At 43.6% G+C, this 22,284-nt stretch overlaps 2 protein-coding genes and 1 long non-coding RNA gene across 4 annotated transcripts in view; 2 read left to right on the plus strand and 1 right to left on the minus strand.

Moving 5' to 3' along the window:
* Positions 1-902: 902 nt before the first annotated feature.
* LOC129154519 (uncharacterized) lies at positions 903-3,548 on the plus strand. Its single transcript, XR_011517471.1, has 5 exons — positions 903-1,334; positions 1,475-1,655; positions 1,740-1,797; positions 1,872-1,931; positions 2,037-3,548. It is a non-coding gene; the product is annotated as an uncharacterized lncRNA (long non-coding RNA).
* Positions 3,549-8,169: 4,621 nt separating this feature from the next.
* LOC107395412 (leucine-rich repeat-containing protein 27) lies at positions 8,170-18,688 on the minus strand. Of its 2 annotated transcripts, XM_015974789.3 has the most exons (10): positions 18,000-18,684; positions 17,785-17,915; positions 17,098-17,156; positions 13,875-14,027; positions 10,155-10,347; positions 9,570-9,695; positions 9,384-9,483; positions 9,096-9,157; positions 8,455-8,575; positions 8,170-8,363 (listed from the first exon to the last, which is right to left on the minus strand). In XM_015974789.3, the coding sequence occupies exons 1-10, from the start codon at positions 18,321-18,323 to the stop codon at positions 8,259-8,261; spliced, it is 1,374 nt and encodes a 457-aa protein (XP_015830275.3). In that variant the 5' UTR covers positions 18,324-18,684; the 3' UTR covers positions 8,170-8,258. The 2 variants fall into 2 exon arrangements, with proteins under 2 accessions (XP_015830275.3, XP_015830276.3); XM_015974790.3 differs by lacking the exon at positions 8,170-8,363 and having other exon boundaries at positions 8,491-8,575; positions 9,088-9,157; positions 18,000-18,688.
* A 1,206-nt stretch (positions 18,689-19,894) lies between these two features.
* LOC107395552 (serine/threonine-protein kinase 32C) overlaps positions 19,895-22,284 on the plus strand; it is a 147,942-nt gene continuing 145,552 nt past the window's right edge. Inside the window, exon 1 of the mRNA XM_054734243.2 lies at positions 19,895-20,207. Within this exon, the coding sequence (XP_054590218.2) occupies positions 20,126-20,207 (82 nt within the window). The 5' untranslated portion in view covers positions 19,895-20,125. The remainder of the gene's footprint in view (positions 20,208-22,284) is intronic.

Below are 22,284 nucleotides of genomic sequence, written 5' to 3' on the forward strand. Positions count from 1 at the left end.
TGTTAGTTTGGCTGTTGGATATTGTAGTTTAGTTAGTGTTTGGCTTTTAGTGTAATTGGGAAAGTAGTTCGGGTTTACTGCTCCATATCGTGTTAGTATTGGTGAGTAGGTGTAGTGTAATATGGTTGCGGTGGCTCTCTGGGCATTTTACCCGCGATTCTGCATGTCTCCGTTTGAAGAGGGAGGCTGTGCCCACCGTGGCTCTTCCGCGATTTAGATGCAGCCCACCGACTCTGCTCCCCCACCACGGCGGGCTCCAGTCTGAGGTGAGTACGCTAAATAAACGTTTTAACATCTTCTAAAGACAATTCCCTACCTAAATGCAAAGTTGGAGAGACGTGGCTCACTTCCTTTAGCTAGTCAGTCGGAAATTCTGCAACAGTGGCTCTAACCCCAGGTTTCCACGGGAGCCGTCAGCAGCACGTTACTGCAGCAGCACATCTAGCTGCTGCTTGGCCCTTCCCACGAGACGCGAAGCAGCAGAGGAGCAGCTATCACCGACGGAGCACGAAGTCACACGAGTGACTTCGTCAGTAAACACAACAACAAGCAGGAGAAAATTACAACATGGTTTGTGTTTTATGTTCTGTCCGTTTTATAATCACCAATACGGACCTGAAAAACAAAGAAGACCGCTAGCTAGGTGATAACTTCTCACGGGGCCGCACAGTTAGTAACATTTTTTAAAAGTAAAGCAACCGGAAGGCAGTACGTTCTTTATTCTGAAAATCTCGAGATCTTCTCTCCATTTCCGCGTCCGATTTCCTGTCTTTCCTTCCCCAAAAATTTCGAACTTGACCCGTTTCAGAGGCGTCGCGCGTAGAAAATAGAACCGGCGCGTAAAGGCCGCGACATGCTGCTCCTGAGACGCGGCCGACTCGCGCTGCTGACGGCTCCAGTGGAAAAGGTTCTGTTGACCACAGCGGTTCCTATCAGCAGCTATGACGTGCTGCTGCAGTAACGTGCTGCTGACGGCTCCTGTGGAAAGCCAGGGTAACTGACGCAGCACTAGTTGACACACAGCATTACAGCGTGAAATCCAGCTTGTGACCCGGTTCTGTAAGGAATTCTGTTCAGGAGGTCGCATTTCAGGCTCTCCACATCATGTGTGACTGACTTTTACGTTATTACAACGATCACACACTAGGAATGTTATAAAGCGCCTATATAGGACAGTTTCTTTTGTATATTATCTGACTTTATAAACTCCCAACAACAATGTGCTTCTATTTTTTTTTTTCAGGCTAAATCTACCCAAGACACTGGCTGTCAGACTGATTTAGCTGCAAGAATGCACTTGTCCAGGCTGACGTGAAGCCTTACCTGTAGCAAAGGTGAATTATTTTTAATAATCTTCTATGTAAACATTTTATTATCACCTTCTAGTTTTAATTTGTTTTACAGATTATTGTTACACGTGATTTTATGCTCTTTTAAACATTTATAAATGTGCTGCTTCTTTGTTTTTACAAAGCCAGCCAGAATGGAGTTCACAGCCGCAGTGTGTCTGGTGACCCACGGGGACCATGATGAAAATTCATCTTCCAGAAGGTCCCAGAGCGTCCAGACCACCTGAAAAGACCAAGATGTAAGGTGTCTGCTGTTGATTCCAGCTTCCACCTCAGTGACGGTGCAAGCTCAGTGAACTGTTCAAGGTAAAAAAAAAAATTAAAACATTTCAGAATTTTTAAGATATTAACAATTAAATAAGTATGTGATTACATCATGACATCATGAAGGAGGCTACTGATTCTGCCCCTGTGACACTTGGTGGTGACGTGTGAGCTGATTCACCTGGTAAATAACTTTTACATTAAATATTTTGTTTTTGCTATCAAAAGTAAATTTACTAATAACCTGCATTATTGCAGGACACTCAGCAAAATATGGACTCTACACCATGAGGCAGGCACACATTAATATTCTATAAGGTGAGCAACACCACATATTATTGTACACTGTCCTGGATTTTTCTTTCTGCATCTCATCATTAGCCTGGCTGATCACCTGATAACTCTGTCATCTGGTTATGACAGCATGAGGATGTCCTCACACACCTGTAACTTATCAGCTCATCTGGCAGAATAGAGAGAGAAGAGACAACACCACATCTCCTGTTCCTGGAAAGCCTTCAGCCATCCTTCGATGACTGAGAACCTCCATCAGCTCTGTCTCCTGTCTGCCTACAATTATTATAATAAATATTGTGTTTGACAAGTTTTTTGTGCTGCCAAATATCTCATATAGATTCCAGTTTTGATATTTTAATGGATATTTATAAATTACATTGATTATCACATTTTTGTTGCATGTTTAACTAGCTCTATTGTGATGAATTAAACTAGCACCTCGATGTTAAAAGCTCGTTTTAATTTCAAGCATGTTTAAGTATTTATGGACATGAACAAAAACAGGAAATATATAAATTGAGATTTATTTAATTAATATAACAAATAAGGGGTAAAGAGTCATTGAAAGGCACATTCTTCTGGAAGCTCCTGATCCTGACGACACCAGAGACCAGCTGCAGACACCAGAGGACCTAGAACCAAGAGAGCAGCTGTTATCAGTAAATAAATAAATCAGGGCAGTTTTAGTGGGCTGAACACATTACAGAATAATTTTCTCATGGGGTATTTTCATAACTTTGTATGCAGCAGACTGTAACTTGAGCCCAGGGCTACCGGAGAGCTGCTATCCAGCATGTTTCAGTGGTTTTCCTGCTTTAACAGGTTAGATTAGCTGTTAAGCAGCTCAGCTATTTGTTGCTGATTAAAACCAGGTGTGTTGAAGCAGATAAACCTCTAAAACATGCTGAATACTAGCTTTTTAGGGCCGTGGAGCCGAACCCTGCAGCTAATCCAATGCTATGGCTAACGACTACTTACCATTCAGAGCTGGTTCTGTTGGGTATGTTCCGCTAGTTTCAGGCAACTCACAAGCTCAAAACAATAAGGCTCAGGTCCGCTTGTCTCCTCCAAATAGACTTGGTCCCTTTCTTCTCGAGTGTCTGGGTAAGGATGGGGAGAAACGTCCTCCACTTCTAATAACTGCTCAGAGTGAAGGGAGCTAGCTTCGTCTAGTTAGCCATCGTCTTCGTCACTGCCGCGGCTCCGCCCTCTCGGTCCTCCAGGCAACGCCTACTAATGTTGCATTTTTAAAAATTGATACGTGGGTGGAGAATGACTCCGAGGCTCAGTTGACCCGCTCTTTAACCTTGCTTGCGCCTTTGCTCCTAAATTTGTTGCTGCACTCTAGTACTGGAGGATTCTGCTAGGGGGCCCAGTAGAGTACTCAGACAGAATAAAGAGCCAGGTTAGTGGGTATATTAATGTCGATGGGTACAACCACAAATAAACTGTGTCCAAATTCAGCAGTTACATGTTCCCAATCCCAATACTCGTACTTCCACACTTGCTCCCTTCAACTCCACGATCCCGACCAGCGGTGCAAGTGTAGGGTGTAGGATTAGTTCATGCTCTAAAAAATTTTGACAGAACAGCAATGAATGTCAAATTATTTCAATTTATTGTTTGATTGTTTGTTTGAAAGGGCTGCGCAGTGGCGCAGTGGTTAGAGCTGTTGCCTTGCAGGGAGAGGGTCCTGGGTTTGCTTCCTGGCCTGGGGTCTTACTGCATGGAGTTTGCATGTTCTCCCTGTGCATGCGTGGGTTCTCCTCCCACAGTCCAAAAACATGACTGTTAGGTTAATTGGTCTGTCTAAGTTGTCCTTAGGAGTGAGTGTATGTGTGATTGTTTGTCCTGTGTGTCTGTGATCCCCTGCGATGGACTGGCTCTCTGTCCAGGGTGTACTCCGCCTGATTGCCCATTGACCGCTGGAGATAGGCACCAGCCTCCCCCGTGACCCTGCGTGGACAGGCGGGTTCAGAAAATGGATGGATGGATGGATGTTTGTATGAAAGTTGTTAATAAAGGGTTTTTTTTAAGTCTCACAATGACCAGCCTCCCTGCATGCGTTGTGATTGATGGCGCAATGCTCCCCATCTCAATTCGGCAATTATTTGCACAGTGTATCATGCACTCGAAGCCTTACAGTGCACTTTCTCCAAGTGCACTTTACTGAAGACTGCAGTGCGCAGTGCAAGTATTGGGATTGGGCCATGCTCATGAGTACCCTTCTGTGAATTTGGACAGTCTAGCCTTAAATAATAGTCACGCCCCTACTTTGGCAGATGTCCAACTGCTACTGTAGAAGCTGCAGAAATGGAGCTCACACATGTTTTATACTTTTTCCTTGTTTTGTTATTGTTTGAAGAGCTACAGCAGATGTACCGCTGGAATATTTTGTAAGATGCAATGATATGCTGTTATAGTACTATTTGCCTTTTTAAAGTCTAAAAGCTCCTAAGTTACCAATTTCATGACAACTTAAACTAGCTTCATGAGTAATTTGGGGTACTGAAAAACATGAAAAGCTACTGTATTTCATATCCATCTGTGTGATATCCAACAGTGCATCTCGGGCACTCTTTGAATTTGGACGGTCTTCGTCAAGGCGCTGTGACGTCACTGGTCTTAAAATCTGACCTGATGAGCACGCAACCCCTGAATTTGGACAGCCATAGACAGGCTTCGAGTGCGTAGTCCACAAGTGTGCAAGTAATTGCCAAATTGGGACAGTAAGCATTGCGTCATCAACCACAACACATGGCCATCGCTGTTTGTGCTACTTTAAAAAAAATCTTTAAACAAGCGAACAATTTTGTGACAAAATATACATTTATAGCTGTTCACATAAAATCTTAGTCTGTATCAGAGCGTGAATAAAAATTATTAATTGTCTTAAAATGAACTTTCATTGGAAAATGCATATTTTCAGAAAAGGCTCTTGAGCCATTGTTCCACCTTCTTGGATTGTGGGTAATATCCTTCACACAAGTCCGCATAGATGCGGTCAACGTTCACACGTGAGGATCAGGACACCCTACGCACCTGGAATGGAATGTGCAATTGAAGAGCACAAGGAAGGGTGGAAGGGAGGGTGTTGGGGTTGGGCCTCAGTGCACTGGGGGTGAATGGAGACCCATCAAAGATGGAACGGATGCACACAACTCCATTATCCATCCTTGCGAGTGCTCTTCAGCAGGCTTGCAAGGACGGACGGAGTCGAGCTCTCTTTTCTAAACATCCGTCTGACAGAGAGCGCAAGCGTGTGATTGGTCAGGACGCTGCTGTCGTCTGCAGTGCCGGGGTTTCATTTGAGCTGGATCTTTCCGGAACAATATCTGGGAACTATTTTATTTTGAAAGGACCATTCCAGCAACTGTCTGCTAGGATCCGGCAACTCATGCGACAAACTTGTGCTATATGCAGGGTTCGAATTACGGCGGGTGAGCTAAAGGGAGCTCCTGGAAGCCCTCAACACACCCAGGGGGAGCCCGAAACGATCCTGGTTCTACTTATATTACATTATCTATGTGGACTCTCCAGGATTATTTAGAGCTGAGAGGCGCAGAGCTCTGATCGTTGACGTGCTCCAGACAGATGCGTCCTGAGCACGGCCACAGTAACATTCCTGTCGCCACCTCAAAAACAAATTTAACGCACGATCGTTCATGTCGGCTCATATCCTTTTATGTTTTCTGTCTTTTATTTGTGCCTGATGCGTTTCGCCGCTGTGGAGCGGAGCGCATCACGTTTCGTCCTCCGGTGACTTCACCTCACCGTTGCGGCCAGCGCGCACTCCGCTGTTTTAGCAGTCGGTAGATCTTTTAGAACTGCAGTTCAAAGGTAACTCATAAGGTGAATATATATGAACCCAGGTAGCAGTTTTTCTTTAGGATTGAGAGGAGATGCAGGAAGATAATAAACAGACAGGACAGAAAAATAGTCAAATAAAAACAAGTTAGTTTTAGTGGTTGCAACAAACAGATACCATTGAAGGTAATCAGAAGTGAGGAACAGAAAATGAAATAATTATTTTAATGTTTAGAGCAGCAGGAACTCTGAGAGGCTGCAGGCGCATTAGTGAGTTAGCGGCCGCTGTGTAGGGGGAGGGGGCAGAGGGCTGAAGCGGGGAACAGTAAAGATGCAGAAACTACCATTGTTAAAAGAGAGGTTTAACTTAGAAAATGTGGGCGCAGTTTTAATTACTTGGGGAATTGCTTTGCAACACTCCCCAGGAGACGGAGATGTCTGAGGGTAAATTGTCTCTGTGCGTGCGTGTCTTTGCCTGGTGGAGCTGACGGAGAAGTCTTCTCCCTTTCCAGTGGGCTCACGGGTCCCTGAACGGGGCTAAAAGAGCTATTTTCTAACCTGCTTTACACCCTGGATGACACATGTTATGCTTCAATTTACATGAAAAATAGTGATGGGTGTTTTGACCACTCCAGTTATGTCCTTTGAGATTTATCAGCTTGTAAAAGTTTATTAGCAGGACTACAAATCAGACATCGGTATGACGCATACATGACGTTACCACACAATCATCCCTCCCTAGCGTAGCTGCTACCTACCACATGACCAGATTTATGGTGGTTCATTCCTCCTGAAGGAAGGATTTGAAGTTTGCTGAACTTACAGCCTTTTCCCTTTTTTTCTCTGTGTCTGCTTCGATGACGTCACTTTGGTGATGCCCATTTGTAGTCCTGGATTTATTTTCACACAAAACCTAAAATAGCGTTTCCCCGTTTGAATAAAAGCTCTTTCTTGGTATCAAAATGCATCTTTAAAATTCACAGACATCATATATGAAATCCATGGCTCATAACAAGCGGAATTAGAAAATAGCGTTTTTAGCCCCGTTGACTTGCATTCATTTTCTCGTTCTTCCAGGGACCCATTGTGCGGAAGCAGATGGGCTCCCGCCAGTCCACGGGGCGTCTACGTATATGATGTTTGTGGTTGCACAGACATCATAGGCTATATGTACTGTAGACGTGACATTAGCATTACCATGGTTAGAATTACCACTACAAAAGTTTATCTACTGCTGATGTTGACGTTGGTTGGGACATGCAGATTGAAGGTGGCGTGTCTAAGCTTATGAAGCATTAAAGCAGCTTTTCTCTGAAGCCATAACAACATCACTAATCTACAGAGGAAAGCAGGTAAGAGATGGCACAGACTTGTAGGACATTAGACTCCACAGAGTGCCTTTATTCAGCAACAAGAGAAATGTGATTCTGAAGTAGAGCATTTTTAAATGGCCAAGTAAAACAGGTTCTCTACATGTTTCCTGTACAGTGTTGGAACATTTTCATCACCTTCATGTGATCCCTCAAGGTCATGCTTTTCCACATGGGATCACGTTTTCTGTAAGGGAGATTAATTTCATTTAAACAGTCTGATTATAATAACTATCTACATTCTCAGCAATGTTCCACCAGACCTGTCTTAGATCCTGGTCGTGGTCCTGATGGACTGGATCTCAGGATGTCCACATGGAGAGGTGGGGGTCTGGTTTGAGAACCTCAGATGAAACGGTTTTGGTGAAGTCTTTAAGCCTCAACCTTCTCTGTGTGCTGGGTGGACTACAGCTCACTGGGCTGCTGGGATGACATCATAGTTCTCAGCTGGAAAAAGGTGTAAATCTCCCTCAAGGTTGGGAGAGGCTGGAGAATGAATGAGTGATGGAGTGAGGGAAGCTCTGATCCATAGGTTAGGGTTAGGGTGGAAAGGAAAAACTAGTTCATCCACATTTCTGCCTTCATTCTTGGGTTCCGGGATTTGGATCATGACCAAATGAACAAGCAGCTGAAACGATGTTGCTCCTTGGGGTGGCTGGGTCAGCCTTACAGATGAGGAGATGAGCTTCATCATCCAAGAAGAACTAAGTAAAGCTGCTGCTAGCTCAGAAGGTTCACAACTCCTGTTAAGATACCTCCTTGTTACCTTGCAATTTTCCCGGTTCCCAAGCACATCCCACTGGGAGAGACCCCAGGACAGATCCAAATGGAGGGGCTCTGGCCTGAGAACACCTGAGGATGCCCCAGGAGGAGCTGGGAGTGTTGGTAGGAACTGGGAGAGGGAAGACATAGGTCGGGACTCAAATCTGGGACTGAGGTTGCCATGATAACAACCTTATACCGTTGGATAGGTGGTAACACTGGGTGAATGTAATAAAATGAGATTCAGGAGATTATAAATTACTAATCTGTAAAATTCCCAGCAGATTACATTTGTGTCTCAAATCTGTCTCAGAACAACAAAATGCTTGAGTCGTGTATTGTTTTCTCATAAAGATGATAATAAACACTGAGTCTGAAGGTCTTCAGGGCCACAGAACTCAAACATCCATCACTCAGAAGGAAAACCTGTCCAGGAGACTCCAGAGAACAAATCCTTCTCATGATGCTTCCCCTGACTCCTCCGCTCCATAAGCTGTCCCTGCAACTTCCTTATCTGTCGGTCAGACGGAGGGGAGAAATTGGATCAATAATAATTTAACACAGATGCTTTGTGAGCATAGAGGATAATAAATCATAGCTCTGACCATTTCCACATCCTGTGCTTCTGCTGCCATCTGCTCAGAAGTGGTGCTGCAGGGATTCCTGCTTTTCTTCTGAATGCTCTCAACACATGCGCGGATGTCCCTCTCCAGCTTCCGGGCTGATCTAAGGGGAACATCAATGAATCAAATTTGGTCTGATTTTCATGTGGAGTCATCAGGGCGGCAGAAACGAGTATCAGACCAAACAGAAGACCAAAGACTAAAGGATCTGATCCCTCTGGGAACCTGTCTCAATGTTGTTTCCAGAATTTAGCTGTAATGTCCAGAAAAAAGTTCTGGTTACTTTTGTAGCTGTGCCCACAGAGCAGCTTTTAATCCTTCACAATAAGAGTCTCAAAAATACACATGCTACTAAAAATGCATGAAGTTTATAAAACACTGATTTCAATACTTTATTTCCTAAAACTCAAAGAACAGCATTGATAAACGATTTTGTTAAGATTTGAGTGTTTTGAGGAACTGAGACTCTTATTGTGAAGGACCAAAAGAAGTTCTGAGTTTGTCAGTGGTGGACGCCACTACAGAAGTAGTATGCCATAAAATGTCTCCTTACTTAGAATTTAATCAGTAAACACACACACACACACACACCTGTCTGGTTAGATAAGAACTAACCGTGTTACCTGTCCTCGTTACTTCCCAAGTCCAACATCTGTGACTTCATGCTTCGGTCTTCCAGACTTTCCTGTAACGGAGAGAGAAGCTGTGGTGAGCTGCAGCCATATTGGGAAAACTCAAATTCAGTTTTCCATGATTTTTTACTAAAATCTCGTAAACTATGAGACTGCTGGGAGGAGAGGTCATGGCCCAGTAAAGGATCTGGTTATGGCCTCAACCTGAGTCCAGCTGACGGAGATCTACTGCCCCCTCGTGACTGGAGAGTGAAAATGGAGGTTGCTGTCCCCTTGTACCTCCAGAATTCCTGTTTCCCATCTCCTTTGTTTGCACAGAGACTTTTTCTTCATCTGTGCTTCTCTAGCTTCTGTATGCCACTTCTCTAGAGCTTCAAGTCTTTAAGCAAATCAGATAAAAAATTCTCTGATTAGTTGTAAGTAGAGAAGAAAATGTAAAGGAATGATCAGTTAGAACTGACTCACTTCCTCCTCTGCTCTAACAGAGTCTGGTTCTGTCTCATCTCATTCATGGCAGATGTCCTCTTTTCTTCTGACCTTTTCAGATGAGACAGCTGAAGCCTAGGAAGTACACCAGCTTTGCTCTTTTTTCTGAGAAACAAATAAAGCACAGGATGGTTTTGTTTCCTTTGACCTCCACAGACCTGAGCTTCAGAGACATGTTTAAACGTTGAAGGTTGTCCATTTCCAGGCGCCCGGTTACAGGAGGACAAATTCAGCCTTCATCATGACTGGATCACTAAAACATAAAGGAATGTGATGGAGAAGGAGCTGTTGTAAGGTGTTGGGAATGCTCAGGGTGAGCGGAGGATTACATTATCTCCACAAAGCTCTGCTCTCTGAGTCATGGAAATCTTTGGTAAAAGCTTTGGTTTGAAACGGGCTTGGCAACAAACAGAAAAATGTAGAAAAACTTTAAATTTCACCTCAAACTTTCTAATACAGTTGATCCAAACTGGAATATTTACACATAAGGACATTTAAATCACATAAAAGTTATTCAAGACAATAAAATGTCTTCCCCCAACCGCTTAGTGACCCACTACTCACACCCTGGAACTGGAGAGAAGTTCAGATCTGAGGCATTTGCTACCGTTTACTGTCAGCTTCAGGTCTGCTTGATCCAGAAGGATCAGCTGGTCTTTTAGTTCCCTGAACCTCTGCAGCCCGTCCTTGTCCTCTGGCTCGGTCTCCTCCTCCACACCAGACTCCATCAGGTCTGACAGCTGGAGCTTCTCCATTACTGGACAATAAACAAGCATGGAAGCAATAGGAGAGCTGAAGATCCTGGTGACGGGAAGCTGGCTGGAAGTAACTTTATATCTAATAGGTAGAATAATTACACTGAAAATAAATAAACATCTCGTGTTGCCTGAGACAGTCTGGGTAAAACCACATTTAAAAATTTAACAGCCATGTTTTATCAGATTTTTCATGGATTTGGCAGGTGTTTCATCTACAAATGGAAATCTGCAAAACAAGCATTTTTTATGCCTCTTAAAGGCACCCTCTGGTGTCCGTTATTAATTCTCTGTGGTCAAACCAAAACTGAAACTCCTCTCCTCGCGTTCATCTAGTTAACCCTTTGATGCATAATGGTCACCACAGTGGACTGATACTCAAAATAGTTTTTTTTTTTTTGCTAAGACTTTATTGCATTTGAGCGCCTCCATTTGGACTTCAGTAAGTCAAGCCAACATGTTTCATGTTCAGAATGCACGCTGTCCACTGAGGTGGACATTTAATAAATTATTAGTAAATTATTAAATGTCACAAAAAATATTTGTTGAAATTTGTTTCATTCACACCTAAAGATGAATGAAAATAATTGTTAAAAAATCATGGTTGAAGATTTCATAATTCATGCATCAAAGGGTTAAAGAGATACTTTACAACTTTTTCATATTTTAAATAATTTTCTTGAGCCAGTATGTCCTAAAAAGACCCTTTACAGGTAATGTGATGTCACTCAGACCCACTGCCCTCTGTGGCCAGAATATTGCATTTGCAACTTCTTCTACAACCTTAAACAAAGCCCCCATAACTCGGGTCTGGAAATGAAGCAAAACAAGAAGTGACAAAAATTGCAATTCCACCCTCATCCACTAGGGGCTGGTGCCAGAAGCAAGCAAATCCTCATTGACTCCCATGTTAAAAATACCAATTTCACAGCAGAAATAAACACGTTAACAGCCTGGTTCCAAAACATGTTTTTTGTTTAAATGATCTAGTTTACACTCATGACAACTCTGAGGGGGGTGAATTTTTTTTCTCACTATTAAATGCCTAAAATTCTGAATAATTAATGAGTATCAGACCCACGTGACCGCAGAGCTAGCTCCGGGGAAAAGCCTCAGCCTGAGCCTCGGCCTGGCTTGGAAACTGTTCCGCCATTTTCAGTCTCTCAACTTAGACCATTAGTTGTAGCGTTTATGTGTTCTTTTTGGATATTATTTGTGCAATTGTTGGACAAAATGACTTGCTGTGGCATTAATTGCACTAATAGAGTGTCCAAGGAGTCTCCACTTCATTTTTTTGGTAAGTAAAATTATATTTATGTATTTTAGGTCACTGCTGCTCTTGCACTAGCTGAGCTTAGAATTTAACATGTACTGTTTAACCATGAAATTTAAATGTAATAGGGTAAAACCCAGTGCATTTAACATAATGCTGCACTTTAGAAAATGGGTTGAAATATAACATGTTGGTGGAGCTGGGTTCCGACTATCGGTATGGTCCCCTCCCCTCAGCTGCAGCTCGGCGCATATCTGATCGCGGCGTCTGTCTGCTGCGCGGCTGCTGGCTTGTGGAGCTCTCGGATGGAAGCCGATGTTTTCCACCCGGTTCTCTTCAGCGGTCAGCCCGGCGCATCTCTGACTCAGAAGCTCCGGTGTTGTGCACAGTTAACTCCGGTTGTAGCTAGGTAGCTACCTCTGTTAGCTTAGCTCCCACCTCCGCATTAGCTTTGGGTTAGCTTGAAGCTACATCGCTTCAGTTCGACAGGTGTCGTCATTTGATCCCAGCCTTACAGCCCCACCCTCAGCTCCACCTCATTTCCCTTTTATGGAATTGTCTGGGCTTGACGGAACCTGTGACATGGTCAAAATGGCGGTGGTGGCCACCTCCAATTTTGACTCAAAAACTTATAATTGGAGCCTATGGACACGAACTGTCCATTATATATGTTGATGCTTTAAACTGGCTGTGTGCAAAAGTGTGTGTGTGTAAGTGTGTGTGAGAGAGAGAGAGTCTGTGTGTACGTGACATGAATTTTAACCTGTTATTTTATTTGAATGTCTTAATACCTCCTTATGTGAGCTGTCTTTAGTGTGCTGAAAGTCAATTTCATTGAACAGCTGTGCAATGACAATAAAACGATGTTGACAACGGTCTAACACAGCTATAAATATATTGTGGAGATTAAAAAAACGTTAATAAAGAGGTTTTCTCACATTTGTCTAAAAACCTTGACTAACAACACATTTCAGACCAACACCAGCCATCGGACCATCCGGTTGTCGGTCTCACCGAACCGCCGGTCCTCCACTCATCACACACTCATGTGTTCAGCAGCAGAACACCACGGGTGTGAGAGGTTCTCCGCTCATTAACATCAGAGAAGGAGAAACAACCGGCAGCTACCGCTTCAGCTTCAGGACAAACTACCAGAGTCCCAAAGACAAAATCACCATTTGAGGTCGTGGAAAACAGAAGACGTTTGGACCTAGAAACGAGACTGGTGTTTAGTGCTATCTCGTTTCTTCCAACAGTGCGGGTTCCCTCATCAGGTGGTGTGACCTAGTGATGACAGACAGGAGGCGTGAGAGTTTCATGACTGTATTTGTGTTTAAAGTCTGAATTTTTAGAATCACATTTCAACTTGAAATGTTACATCTGAATGGTCTGAATCAAGTAAAAAGGACAAATGTTACCAAAATAAAAGCATGGTGAACAGATCCCTAACCAATGACAGATGGTGAGTCTGTTTAATCATGGATCATTCATCAAAGTTTCTATTTGGATTTAGGGAAATTATTCAGAAACAAACCAAGTCTCACATCTGAAGAAACTCAGAGATGTTAGAGGGTCACTTCACACTTTTTCATTGTGGAGGGCAACTTCTAATATAACAGCATCTCAATTTGATTGTTACTTAAATATTTAGTAAAAAAAAAACGTTTATATTAAATTTTCATAATTCAGATAGATTTGATCATAAATATTTATTTTTGACATCATTTTTGTAGTCAATTATTAATTTATGAATGTATAACTCCTGTTTCTGCGCTTTATAACCCAGCAGGCAAACAAAGGCTGTGCTTTCAGACATTTAGAGCAGGTAAAAGATTTCCCGCAGAAGCCTGGTGCTTTGCCTTTGTTCATAACCTTGCAGGCAGTGAGATAGATAATATGAGCAGGGGTTCTGGTTCTGGTTCTGCTCGCTGTGCAGCAGCAGCATCTCCTGTGGAGGGCTGTCTTGTGCTTCTGTCAGCGGCTGCCTCCAGACAGAGCTCGATGACAGAGCGCTCCTGTTCAGAGCCCACTAGTTATCAATCATTTTCCATACGGCTAAAAATATTACAGAGCTGGGGGGGGGGGGGGGGGGGGGCAGCCATCTCCAAGGGAACAGAAGTCACGCTAGTGAAGTGGTACCAGGGCAAGGAGCTATTTTTGTTACAGCTGTCCTAGCTTTGACAAAAAGAGCAGATGGCTGGAGAGCACGTGCACATCGCTGCTGTCCTGCTCAACGGTAAGGTGCCTTTGATTCACCTGGCAGAGTCTTTGTCGCACTCACTGAGCGCTCTGCAAGAACTCTCCTCAAGTAAGCCAAGATGGACCGATATCCCTGCTGGACGATGTGTGGTGGAGGGAAACGAATGGGGCAGTCCCTCAGGTTCAGGCCTCGGAGCGTAATCACACTTCCTGAAACCACAAACACAGATAAGGACAACAAGCAGCAGTTTAGTCTGGAATAAAACAGTTTTTATTCTGATTAGAAAGAAACACAGCAGTAAAACACACTGCTCAAAAAATAAAGGGAACACAAAAAACCTTAGATCTGAAATATCCTTGTTAAATACTTTGTTCTTTACTGGTTGAGTGTGCTGACAAGTACATCACAGAGAAGATCAAAGGAAATCAAACTATCAACCCATGGAGGTCTGGATACATACTTACATACAGACAGACAGACAGACAGACAGACAGACAGACAGGTAGGTAGGTAGGTAGGTAGGTAGGTAGGTAGATAGATAGATAGATAGATAGATAGATAGATAGATAGATAGATAGATAGATAGATAGATAGATAGATAGATAGATGATAGATAGATAGATAGATAGATAGATAGATAGATAGATAGATAGATAGATAGATAGATGATAGATAGATAGATAGATAGATAGATAGATAGATAGATAGATAGATAGATAGATAGATAGATAGATAGATAGATAGATAGATAGATAGATGATAGATAGATAGATAGATAGATAGATAGATAGATAGATAGATAGATAGATAGATAGATAGATAGATAGATAGATAGATGATAGATAGATAGATAGATAGATAGATAGATAGATAGATAGATAGATAGATAGATAGATGATAGATAGATAGATAGATAGATAGATAGATAGATAGATAGATAGATAGATAGATAATAGATAGATAGATAGATAGATAGATAGATAGATAGATAGATGATAGATAGATAGATAGATAGATAGATAGATAGATAGATAGATAGATAGATAGATAGATAGATAGATAGATAGATAGATAGATAGACAGACAGACAGATGATAGATAGATAGATAGATAGATAGATAGATAGATAGATAGATAGATAGATAGATAGATAGATAGATAGATAGATAGATAGATAGATAGATAGATAGATAGATAGATAGATAGATAGATAGATAGATAAATGATAGATAGATAGATAGATAGATAGATAGATAGATAGATAGATAGATAGATAGATAGATAGATAGATAGATAGATAGATAGATAGATGATAGATAGATAGATAGATAGATAGATAGATAGATGATAGATAGATAGATAGATAGATAGATATATAGATAGATAGATATATAGATAGATGATAGATAGATAGATAGATAGATAGATAGATAGATAGATAGATAGATAGATAGATAGATAGATAGATGATAGATAGATAGATAGATAGATAGATAGATAGATAGATAGATAGATAGATAGATAGATAGATAGATAGATAGATAGATAGATAGATAGATAGATGATAGATAGATAGATAGATAGATAGATAGATAGATAGATAGATAGATAGATAGATAGATGATAGATAGATAGATAGATAGATAGATAGATAGATAGATAGATAGATAGATAGATAGATAGATAGATAGATAGATAGATAGATAGATAGATAGATGATAGATAGATAGATAGATAGATAGATAGATAGATAGATGATAGATAGATAGATAGATAGATAGATAGATAGATAGATAGATAGATAGATAGATAGATAGATAGATAGATAGATAGATAGATAGATAGATAGATAGATAGATAGATAGATAGATAGATAGATAGATAGATAGATAGATAGATAGATAGATAGATATATGCTGTGGTGTAACCTCCTTCTAACAAGTCTGAATGAGGCTCAGTAGTGGGTGTGGCCTCCACGTGCCGGTATGACCTCCCTACAATGCCTGGACATTCTCCTGATGAGGTGGTGGACGGTCTCCTGAGGAATCTCCTCCTAGACGCATCCACCGCCTTCTGGAGAGTCTGGGGTGGAAGGTGGCATTGGTGGATGGAGAGAGACATGATGTCTCAGGTGTGGATTCAGGTCTGGGGAACAGGCGGGCCAGTCCATTGCATCAATGCCTTCATCCTGCAGAACCTGCTGACACACTCCAGCCACATGAGGTCCTGCATTAGGAGGAACCCAGGGCCAACTGCACCAGCATGTGGTCTCACAAGGGGTCTGAGGATCTCATCTCGGTACCTAATGGCAGTCAGGCTTCCTCAGGTGAGCACGGGGAGGGCTGTGCGCCCCTCCACACCATTGCTGACTCACTGCCACAGCGGCCATGCTGGAGGATGTTGCAGGCAGCAGAACGTTCTCCACGGTGTCTCTAGACTGAGTCACGTCTATCACATGTGCCTAGCGTGGTCCTGCTTTTATATGTGAAGAGCACAGGACGCCAGTGGCATCTTTGCCAATCGTGGTGTTCTCTGGCAAACGCCAAACGTCCTGCACAGTGTTGGGCTGTAACCCCCACCTGTGGACGTCGGACCCTCATACCACCCTTATGGAGTCCACTTCTGGCCGTTTGAGCAGACACACATACATTTGTGGCCCACCAGAGGTCCTTTAGCAGGGCTCTGGCAGTACTCCTATTCCTCCTAGCACAGAGGCAGAGGCAGCGATGCTGCTGCTAGGTTCTTGCCCTCCTTCGGCTTCCTCCACATCTCCTGATGTACTGGCCTGTCTCCTGGTAGTGTCTCTATGCTCTGGCCACCACACTGACAGACACAGCAAACCTTCTTGCCACAGCTGGCATTGATGTGCCATCCTGGATGAGCTGCTCTACCTGAGCCACTTGTGTGGGTTGTAGCTGCCACTAGAGTGAAAGCACCGCCGGCATTCAACAGCGACCCAAACATCAGCCAGAAGCAGAGGAACTGAGAAGTGGTCTGTGGTCACCACCTGCACAACCACTCCTTTAACATCTTGTTCATTGCCTTTACCTTCCACCTGTTGTCTGTTCCGTTTGCTCAACGGCAGGTGAAACTGTCAACCTGCGGCCAGTTTGATTTCACAGAAGTGTGACTGGCTTGGAGCTACATTAATGTTCCCTTTATGTGGTTGAGCAGCATAGACAACAGCAGGAAGAACATCAGTTCATTGAAAACATGCTGCATTTGACACGTGAGAATAATAAAGTCAAAGGGAAAATGAGTGACTAGTGTGAAACTGACCCAGCTCTGGTGGAAGCTCTGGGATTGGATTTCCTTCTAGCAGCAGCATCTCCAAACACCTACAGGATCAGGGAGCACTGATCAGCATCAGTCTGATGGTTGAGCTTCTCTCACACGTTAGGCTACATCCACCCATCATTAGGATGGCCTGACTTTACTTTCAGGTCTTGAGTGACTGATTTCTACGGTTCTTTTCCAGGGTGGAAAAACAGAAACAAAAGGTTGAATTCATTTGACCATTTAGGAGAATAAAAGACAAACCCCACAAACCTCCTTCTACATCTTTCCAGCGTCAGCTACGATGTAGTCACATGATTGGAGTGTTTGCACATCTGATAATATGGCGTTGCTATGGTTACGCATCACCTCCATGCACAGTAACTGGAAAAGTATGTTGGTCAATGAATCTTGTTGAGTTAGACTACAACCTAAAGGCCTTCAGCAGCAGTTATGTGTGCCTCAGGATGAGGGTTGTTTGTATTTGAGTCAGAAGAGATGAAGTCCAGAACAAATGAAGACGTTAGCTGATGTTTTGGTTCAAGGCCTACAGTCATGAGGAGTGGATGTAGACGTCTGACTGCAGATGTGTTTTGGTTTTAGACCTGAACACATTCTGTTGATAGCCCTAACCAAAGCTAAAACTATTAAATCAACGTTTCTGAAGGGTTCCTCTGCTGAGGAGCTGACCTGTGGGAGCCAATTTCAGCAGGAAGCATCGTGATGTGGTTGTTCCTGAGGTCCAGCCACTGCAGCTTGGGCCAACATGCGAACACTGAACTGGGAACACTGGGAATATGATTTCCCTCCAGACACACATACTGGGGAAAACACAAGTCCGGTCAGGAGGAGCTGAATACCACAGAAGAAGAGCTGGTGATGCTGCAGTGTGGGAGGTGACTGACCGTCAGACTGCTGTTTTTGAGGATTCTGTCTGGAACCTGTCGGAGACAGGATCTCCTGAGGCACGCCTGCTGCTCCTCCTGGTCCTGCTCCTCCTGCTCCTGCTCCTCCTGCTCTTCCTGCTCCTCCTGGTGCCTCAGAGGAGGAACCACTTGGTTCCCAAACACGAACTTTTGCTGCCAGTCTTCACCTTTTTGTAGAGCAGCCATTGTGTTTTGGGTTAGTTCTAACAGTAGCGTTTGTGGAGCCGTAACCATGGCAACGGGACATACATAAACTACGGCGACTCCCCCAGGGCAAAAAGCTCCAAACCGCGCCGGAGACATTTAAATGTCAAACAGACCCCTGTCCTCTCTGAGTCCTGGACACATGATGGGATGTTTGACATTTAGGTTAAAACGTGTCATTAGATTATGAGCGAACACACTCAGGGGGCGTGTTGGAGTCTATAATCCGGGTTTTCAGGGTTAGGGCTCCACCCATCCATCGTCTAATAGGATTGAGGAATAATTCACTAAGGTTCGTTGGTGCTGGGACCGACCGGAACCAGCAGGGTTCTATTAAACAGAACCCTTCCTGTTTTACTGTCAGGTGTCCAGACTTTCCTCGCGGCTTTAGGTCCCAGCTGTCTGGGAGCACCGACTTCTGTCTGTCACTGCGAGCGCTGCAAAACAAGCTTTCGGTTAGTACTTTCAAAATAAAGGTCTTCTAAACAAACAAACAATTAAAAGGTTTAATTCATTAAAGAGCAAGTCAACCCCAGATCAACTTTTTTGGCTGATAACAAATATAAACTAGTCTCTAATCGTGCTGTAGACACGTGCAGACAAAAATTTGACACCTTAATGCATCTTAGTTAAAAATATGCTCTTTAAAAATGTATTCTATGTGATTGTTGCTGGTGGAAACATTTTCAGTGAGATTATATCAGTTGGAGACAAAAGGATTTTGGCCTGAGTGGTTCCTCTGTCATGACTACTTCTGTCAGTTATTTGGTAGAAGTCCTGTATTTAATATAGTGCCTTGTAGAGTCCTGGAACCTCCCAAGGCGCTTTACAACACAATCCGTCATTCACCCATTCACACCCTGGTGATGAGATATATTGTAGCCACGGCTGCCCCGGGGCGCTCAGACAGAAGTGATGATTTGTCAAACAGAACACACATGATGTGTTTGTGTAATAATGGACACATTTGGATAAAGTAATAACATTTTCTTTGCCCATTTAAACACACAAAACTAATCAAATGAAAAAGTTATTTTACGGCAGTGCTCTCTGTCTGCACACTTGTGATGTGATTGTGAGAGCATACATGAATTATCTGTGTGTGGTACATATGTTTGAGGGTTTATCCGGCAACACAAAACACATTTCTTATTTGTTGCCAGGATGCTTCCTCAAAACAGCGCTGGATTAGGCAGATTAAAACTGGCGTTGTCCGTTTACTTACAAACTGAAGGATTTTAGTGTGTGAACTTGTTGAACTGCATCTCTCTCTCTCTCTCTCTCTCTCTCTCTCTCTCTCTCTCTCTCTCTCTCTCTCTCTCTCTCTCTCTCGTGTGTGTGTGTGTGTGTGTGTGTAGTGTTATAAAGCACCTTGAGGGGTTGTAGAATTGAAGGCACTGTATCAAATACAGGCCATTTACTATTGTGTCATTTTAAAACTTTCAATTTGAATGTTTGGAGTGGACAAGGAAGGAAAATCTGGTGGCAATTGGCACACCATGCAGCCTAATCAGGTTGTTTCTACACCACACTGAAGAACGAATGTAATTTGTACTTTTATTTTGAAGAGCCATCTGACTTCCTGTCTTGTTGCAGCCAACTGCGCGTGCCTCGACGCAGCTCTCGTGTCGACAAACACAAGTCTCTGGATTGTCTGCGGAAGACAAACACCGAGTGTTTGAGTCTCGGAGAGGAGTGTGTGTGAGGCAGCGGCCGGTCCGTCGGTAGACCACTTCCGGTACCGGCTCTCCGCTAATCCCAACAGACTTTTCAGTCGCCTTGTGTCAGAAGCCATCACGGACAGGAGGACAGCGCCTGACCCAGGCGGTGTGCTGAGGAGGGTGTCCCACCGCTGGGCTGTAGTTTCTCATCCAGCTGCGAGGAATGAAATCTGAGCATCGATGTTTCACTGGGGCAAGTGGAAGAAGAGGATGGGAGCCAACAGTTCTTCAAAGAGACCCGTGTTCGATGAGAAGGAGGATGGTGAGTGATGGACAGTAGCCTCTGTGATGGACAGCCATGCACTTCCGCGATGGCTCGTTTATTTTAGTCAGTCCCGTTAAAGTTTCTGTTGCTGTTCAGGAGTTCTGCTCTTACATTGTAATGCTGAGGTTGGATTGGTTCTGGACACGGAAAGTTAAGGTGAGCCTCATCCAGGTGACATCTCAGCCTTGGACCTCTTCTAGCTGACTCCCTCTGCTCCACACACCCGAACCGTAACTCCAAAGTTTTAGCCAAATCCATCTCATAATAATAGGAGCTCTGGGAGTGTTGGGGTGACTACCAACCACTAATCCAGCTCAGAACGTCTACCTTTGGTTTCAGGGAGAACAGGTGTACTGAGGAAGGCTGCATTCCATTTAGAAGATGTTTTTGCTTGGAGCTGTTTTACAGTCACAAAAAAAGGAATTCAGCCCTCGAATCCCGGCTAGTAGAAGGTAACCATTAGCAGCTCCACAACATGGCCGAACTTGTTAAGGTTTGCTTTATCAAACGACGGTGGCACAGGAGTTAAATGCTCGCCCTGTAATCTGAAGGTTGCATGTTCGAGCCCCGCTCAGTTGTCGCTGTCATTGTGTCCTTGGGCAAGACGCTTAACACGCCTTGCCTGCTGGTGGTGGTCGGAGGGGCGCCAGTGCTCGGCAGCCTCGCCTCTGTCGGTGCGCCCCAGGGCAGCTGTGGCTACATCGTAGCTCATCCCCACCAGGGTGCGAATGGGTGAATGACTGATTGTATTGTAAAGCACCTTGGGGGGTTCCAGGACTCTGGAAGGCACTCTATTAAATACAGGCCATTTACCATCAGTGGAGATAACCCCTCAGCCTTGCATTTTTCACTTAAAAGAATGAAGGCAGCAGAAGAGTTGTGTTGCTGTTAGCCAATCAGAGGCCAGATGTTTGCATTCCATGAGTATTAATAAGTAAGACTTGTAGTCTTCTCAGTTTTAGGGACAGGTAGTAAATCATCTGAGCGACCTTTTACAGTATAAATAGTTTAAATACCAAATTCTAATTAGAATAATTGGCCAGTAGTTTGTTAGTGACCTGACTAGGCTTGAGTCCAGCTCCACTCAGAGAACATCTTCTTTCTGCAGTGATGTCCCCAGTAGAGCCCTGCACTGAAGCCCTAGGCCCTCGGGTCGGCCCGGCCCGGCCCGACGGCCTGAGGGCCGGGCTTCGGGACAATGACTGTGTAATTACCTCGGACACGGGCCGGGCGCCTTTATTTTTAATCGAAATCATTAAAAAAATTAAAACACTTAAACGCAGCAGTAGAGCCCTGCGCGGGACTGTTTTCTTCATCCCGCTCCGCTCCTGCTGAATTTCTGACCATTACAGCCTGCAACCGCAACGTGTGTGTTACACTCCCGCCCGCACCTGCAGCGTGCATGTCTACTCCCGCCCGCAACCGCAAAACTCGGAGAAATTATTACCTCACAATAAAAGAGATGTATTGAGTTTGCGTCCTCAACATGTCATTTTCAGGGTGTCCGCGGGGTTTTAAAAAGCATTAAAAAGTGATAAATAAAAATAGTCAAATTTAAGGCCATTAAAAGTGTTAAATTTGGTCTCAGAGGTATTATTTTTTTCCAAATTAGGTATTATTTTTTTCAGACTATCAGATGTCGTATTCTGAACATCGACATAGAAATATATTCCGAATGAAATGTTTTGAACGATTATAAAAACAAAACAAGCCGATTATTTGCTCCTCCCACTTGTGCTGCCTTGAGTTGCAAATGAAGCGCTCCTCCCAGTGTTGCCAAGTTAATTTAGCGACTTTGACGCTATTTCTAACAGCTTCTCAGACCCCCTTCTTGACTTTTTAAATCTTAAAAGTACCTAGCGAACACCTCAGAAACATCTCTGGTAACCCTTAGCTACTTTCTGGATAACTGTCGTTGACATTTCCTGCAGGTTAGCTAAACACTCCGCCTGCACTCCGGACCGTTCTTCAGGACATTAGGAAAGGGAATGATGTAGTGATGTGTCAGTCGCTAAATACAGCTCTCGGAGCCGGCTCCCTGTTGGATTAACCAGTGTGAGTGACACACACACCG

The sequence above is a fragment of the Nothobranchius furzeri genome, unplaced genomic scaffold, assembly GCF_043380555.1.
Source record: "Nothobranchius furzeri strain GRZ-AD unplaced genomic scaffold, NfurGRZ-RIMD1 Scf020, whole genome shotgun sequence".
Lineage (NCBI taxonomy): Eukaryota > Metazoa > Chordata > Actinopteri > Cyprinodontiformes > Nothobranchiidae > Nothobranchius > Nothobranchius furzeri.

Excerpts from the sequence above, each read along its gene's own strand:
- LOC107395412 (XM_015974789.3), bottom strand. The coding sequence starts at position 18,323 with ATGTCTCCGGCGCGGTTTGGAGCTTTTTGCCCTGGGGGAGTCGCCGTA. Across the intron at positions 10,348-13,874 it reads TGCGACAAAGACTCTGCCAG|TAATGGAGAAGCTCCAGCTG; the intron begins GTGAATCAAAGG and ends TTTATTGTCCAG. Across the intron at positions 8,576-9,095 it reads TTGGGAAGTAACGAGGACAG|ATCAGCCCGGAAGCTGGAGA; the intron begins GTAACACGGTTA and ends TGTTCCCCTTAG.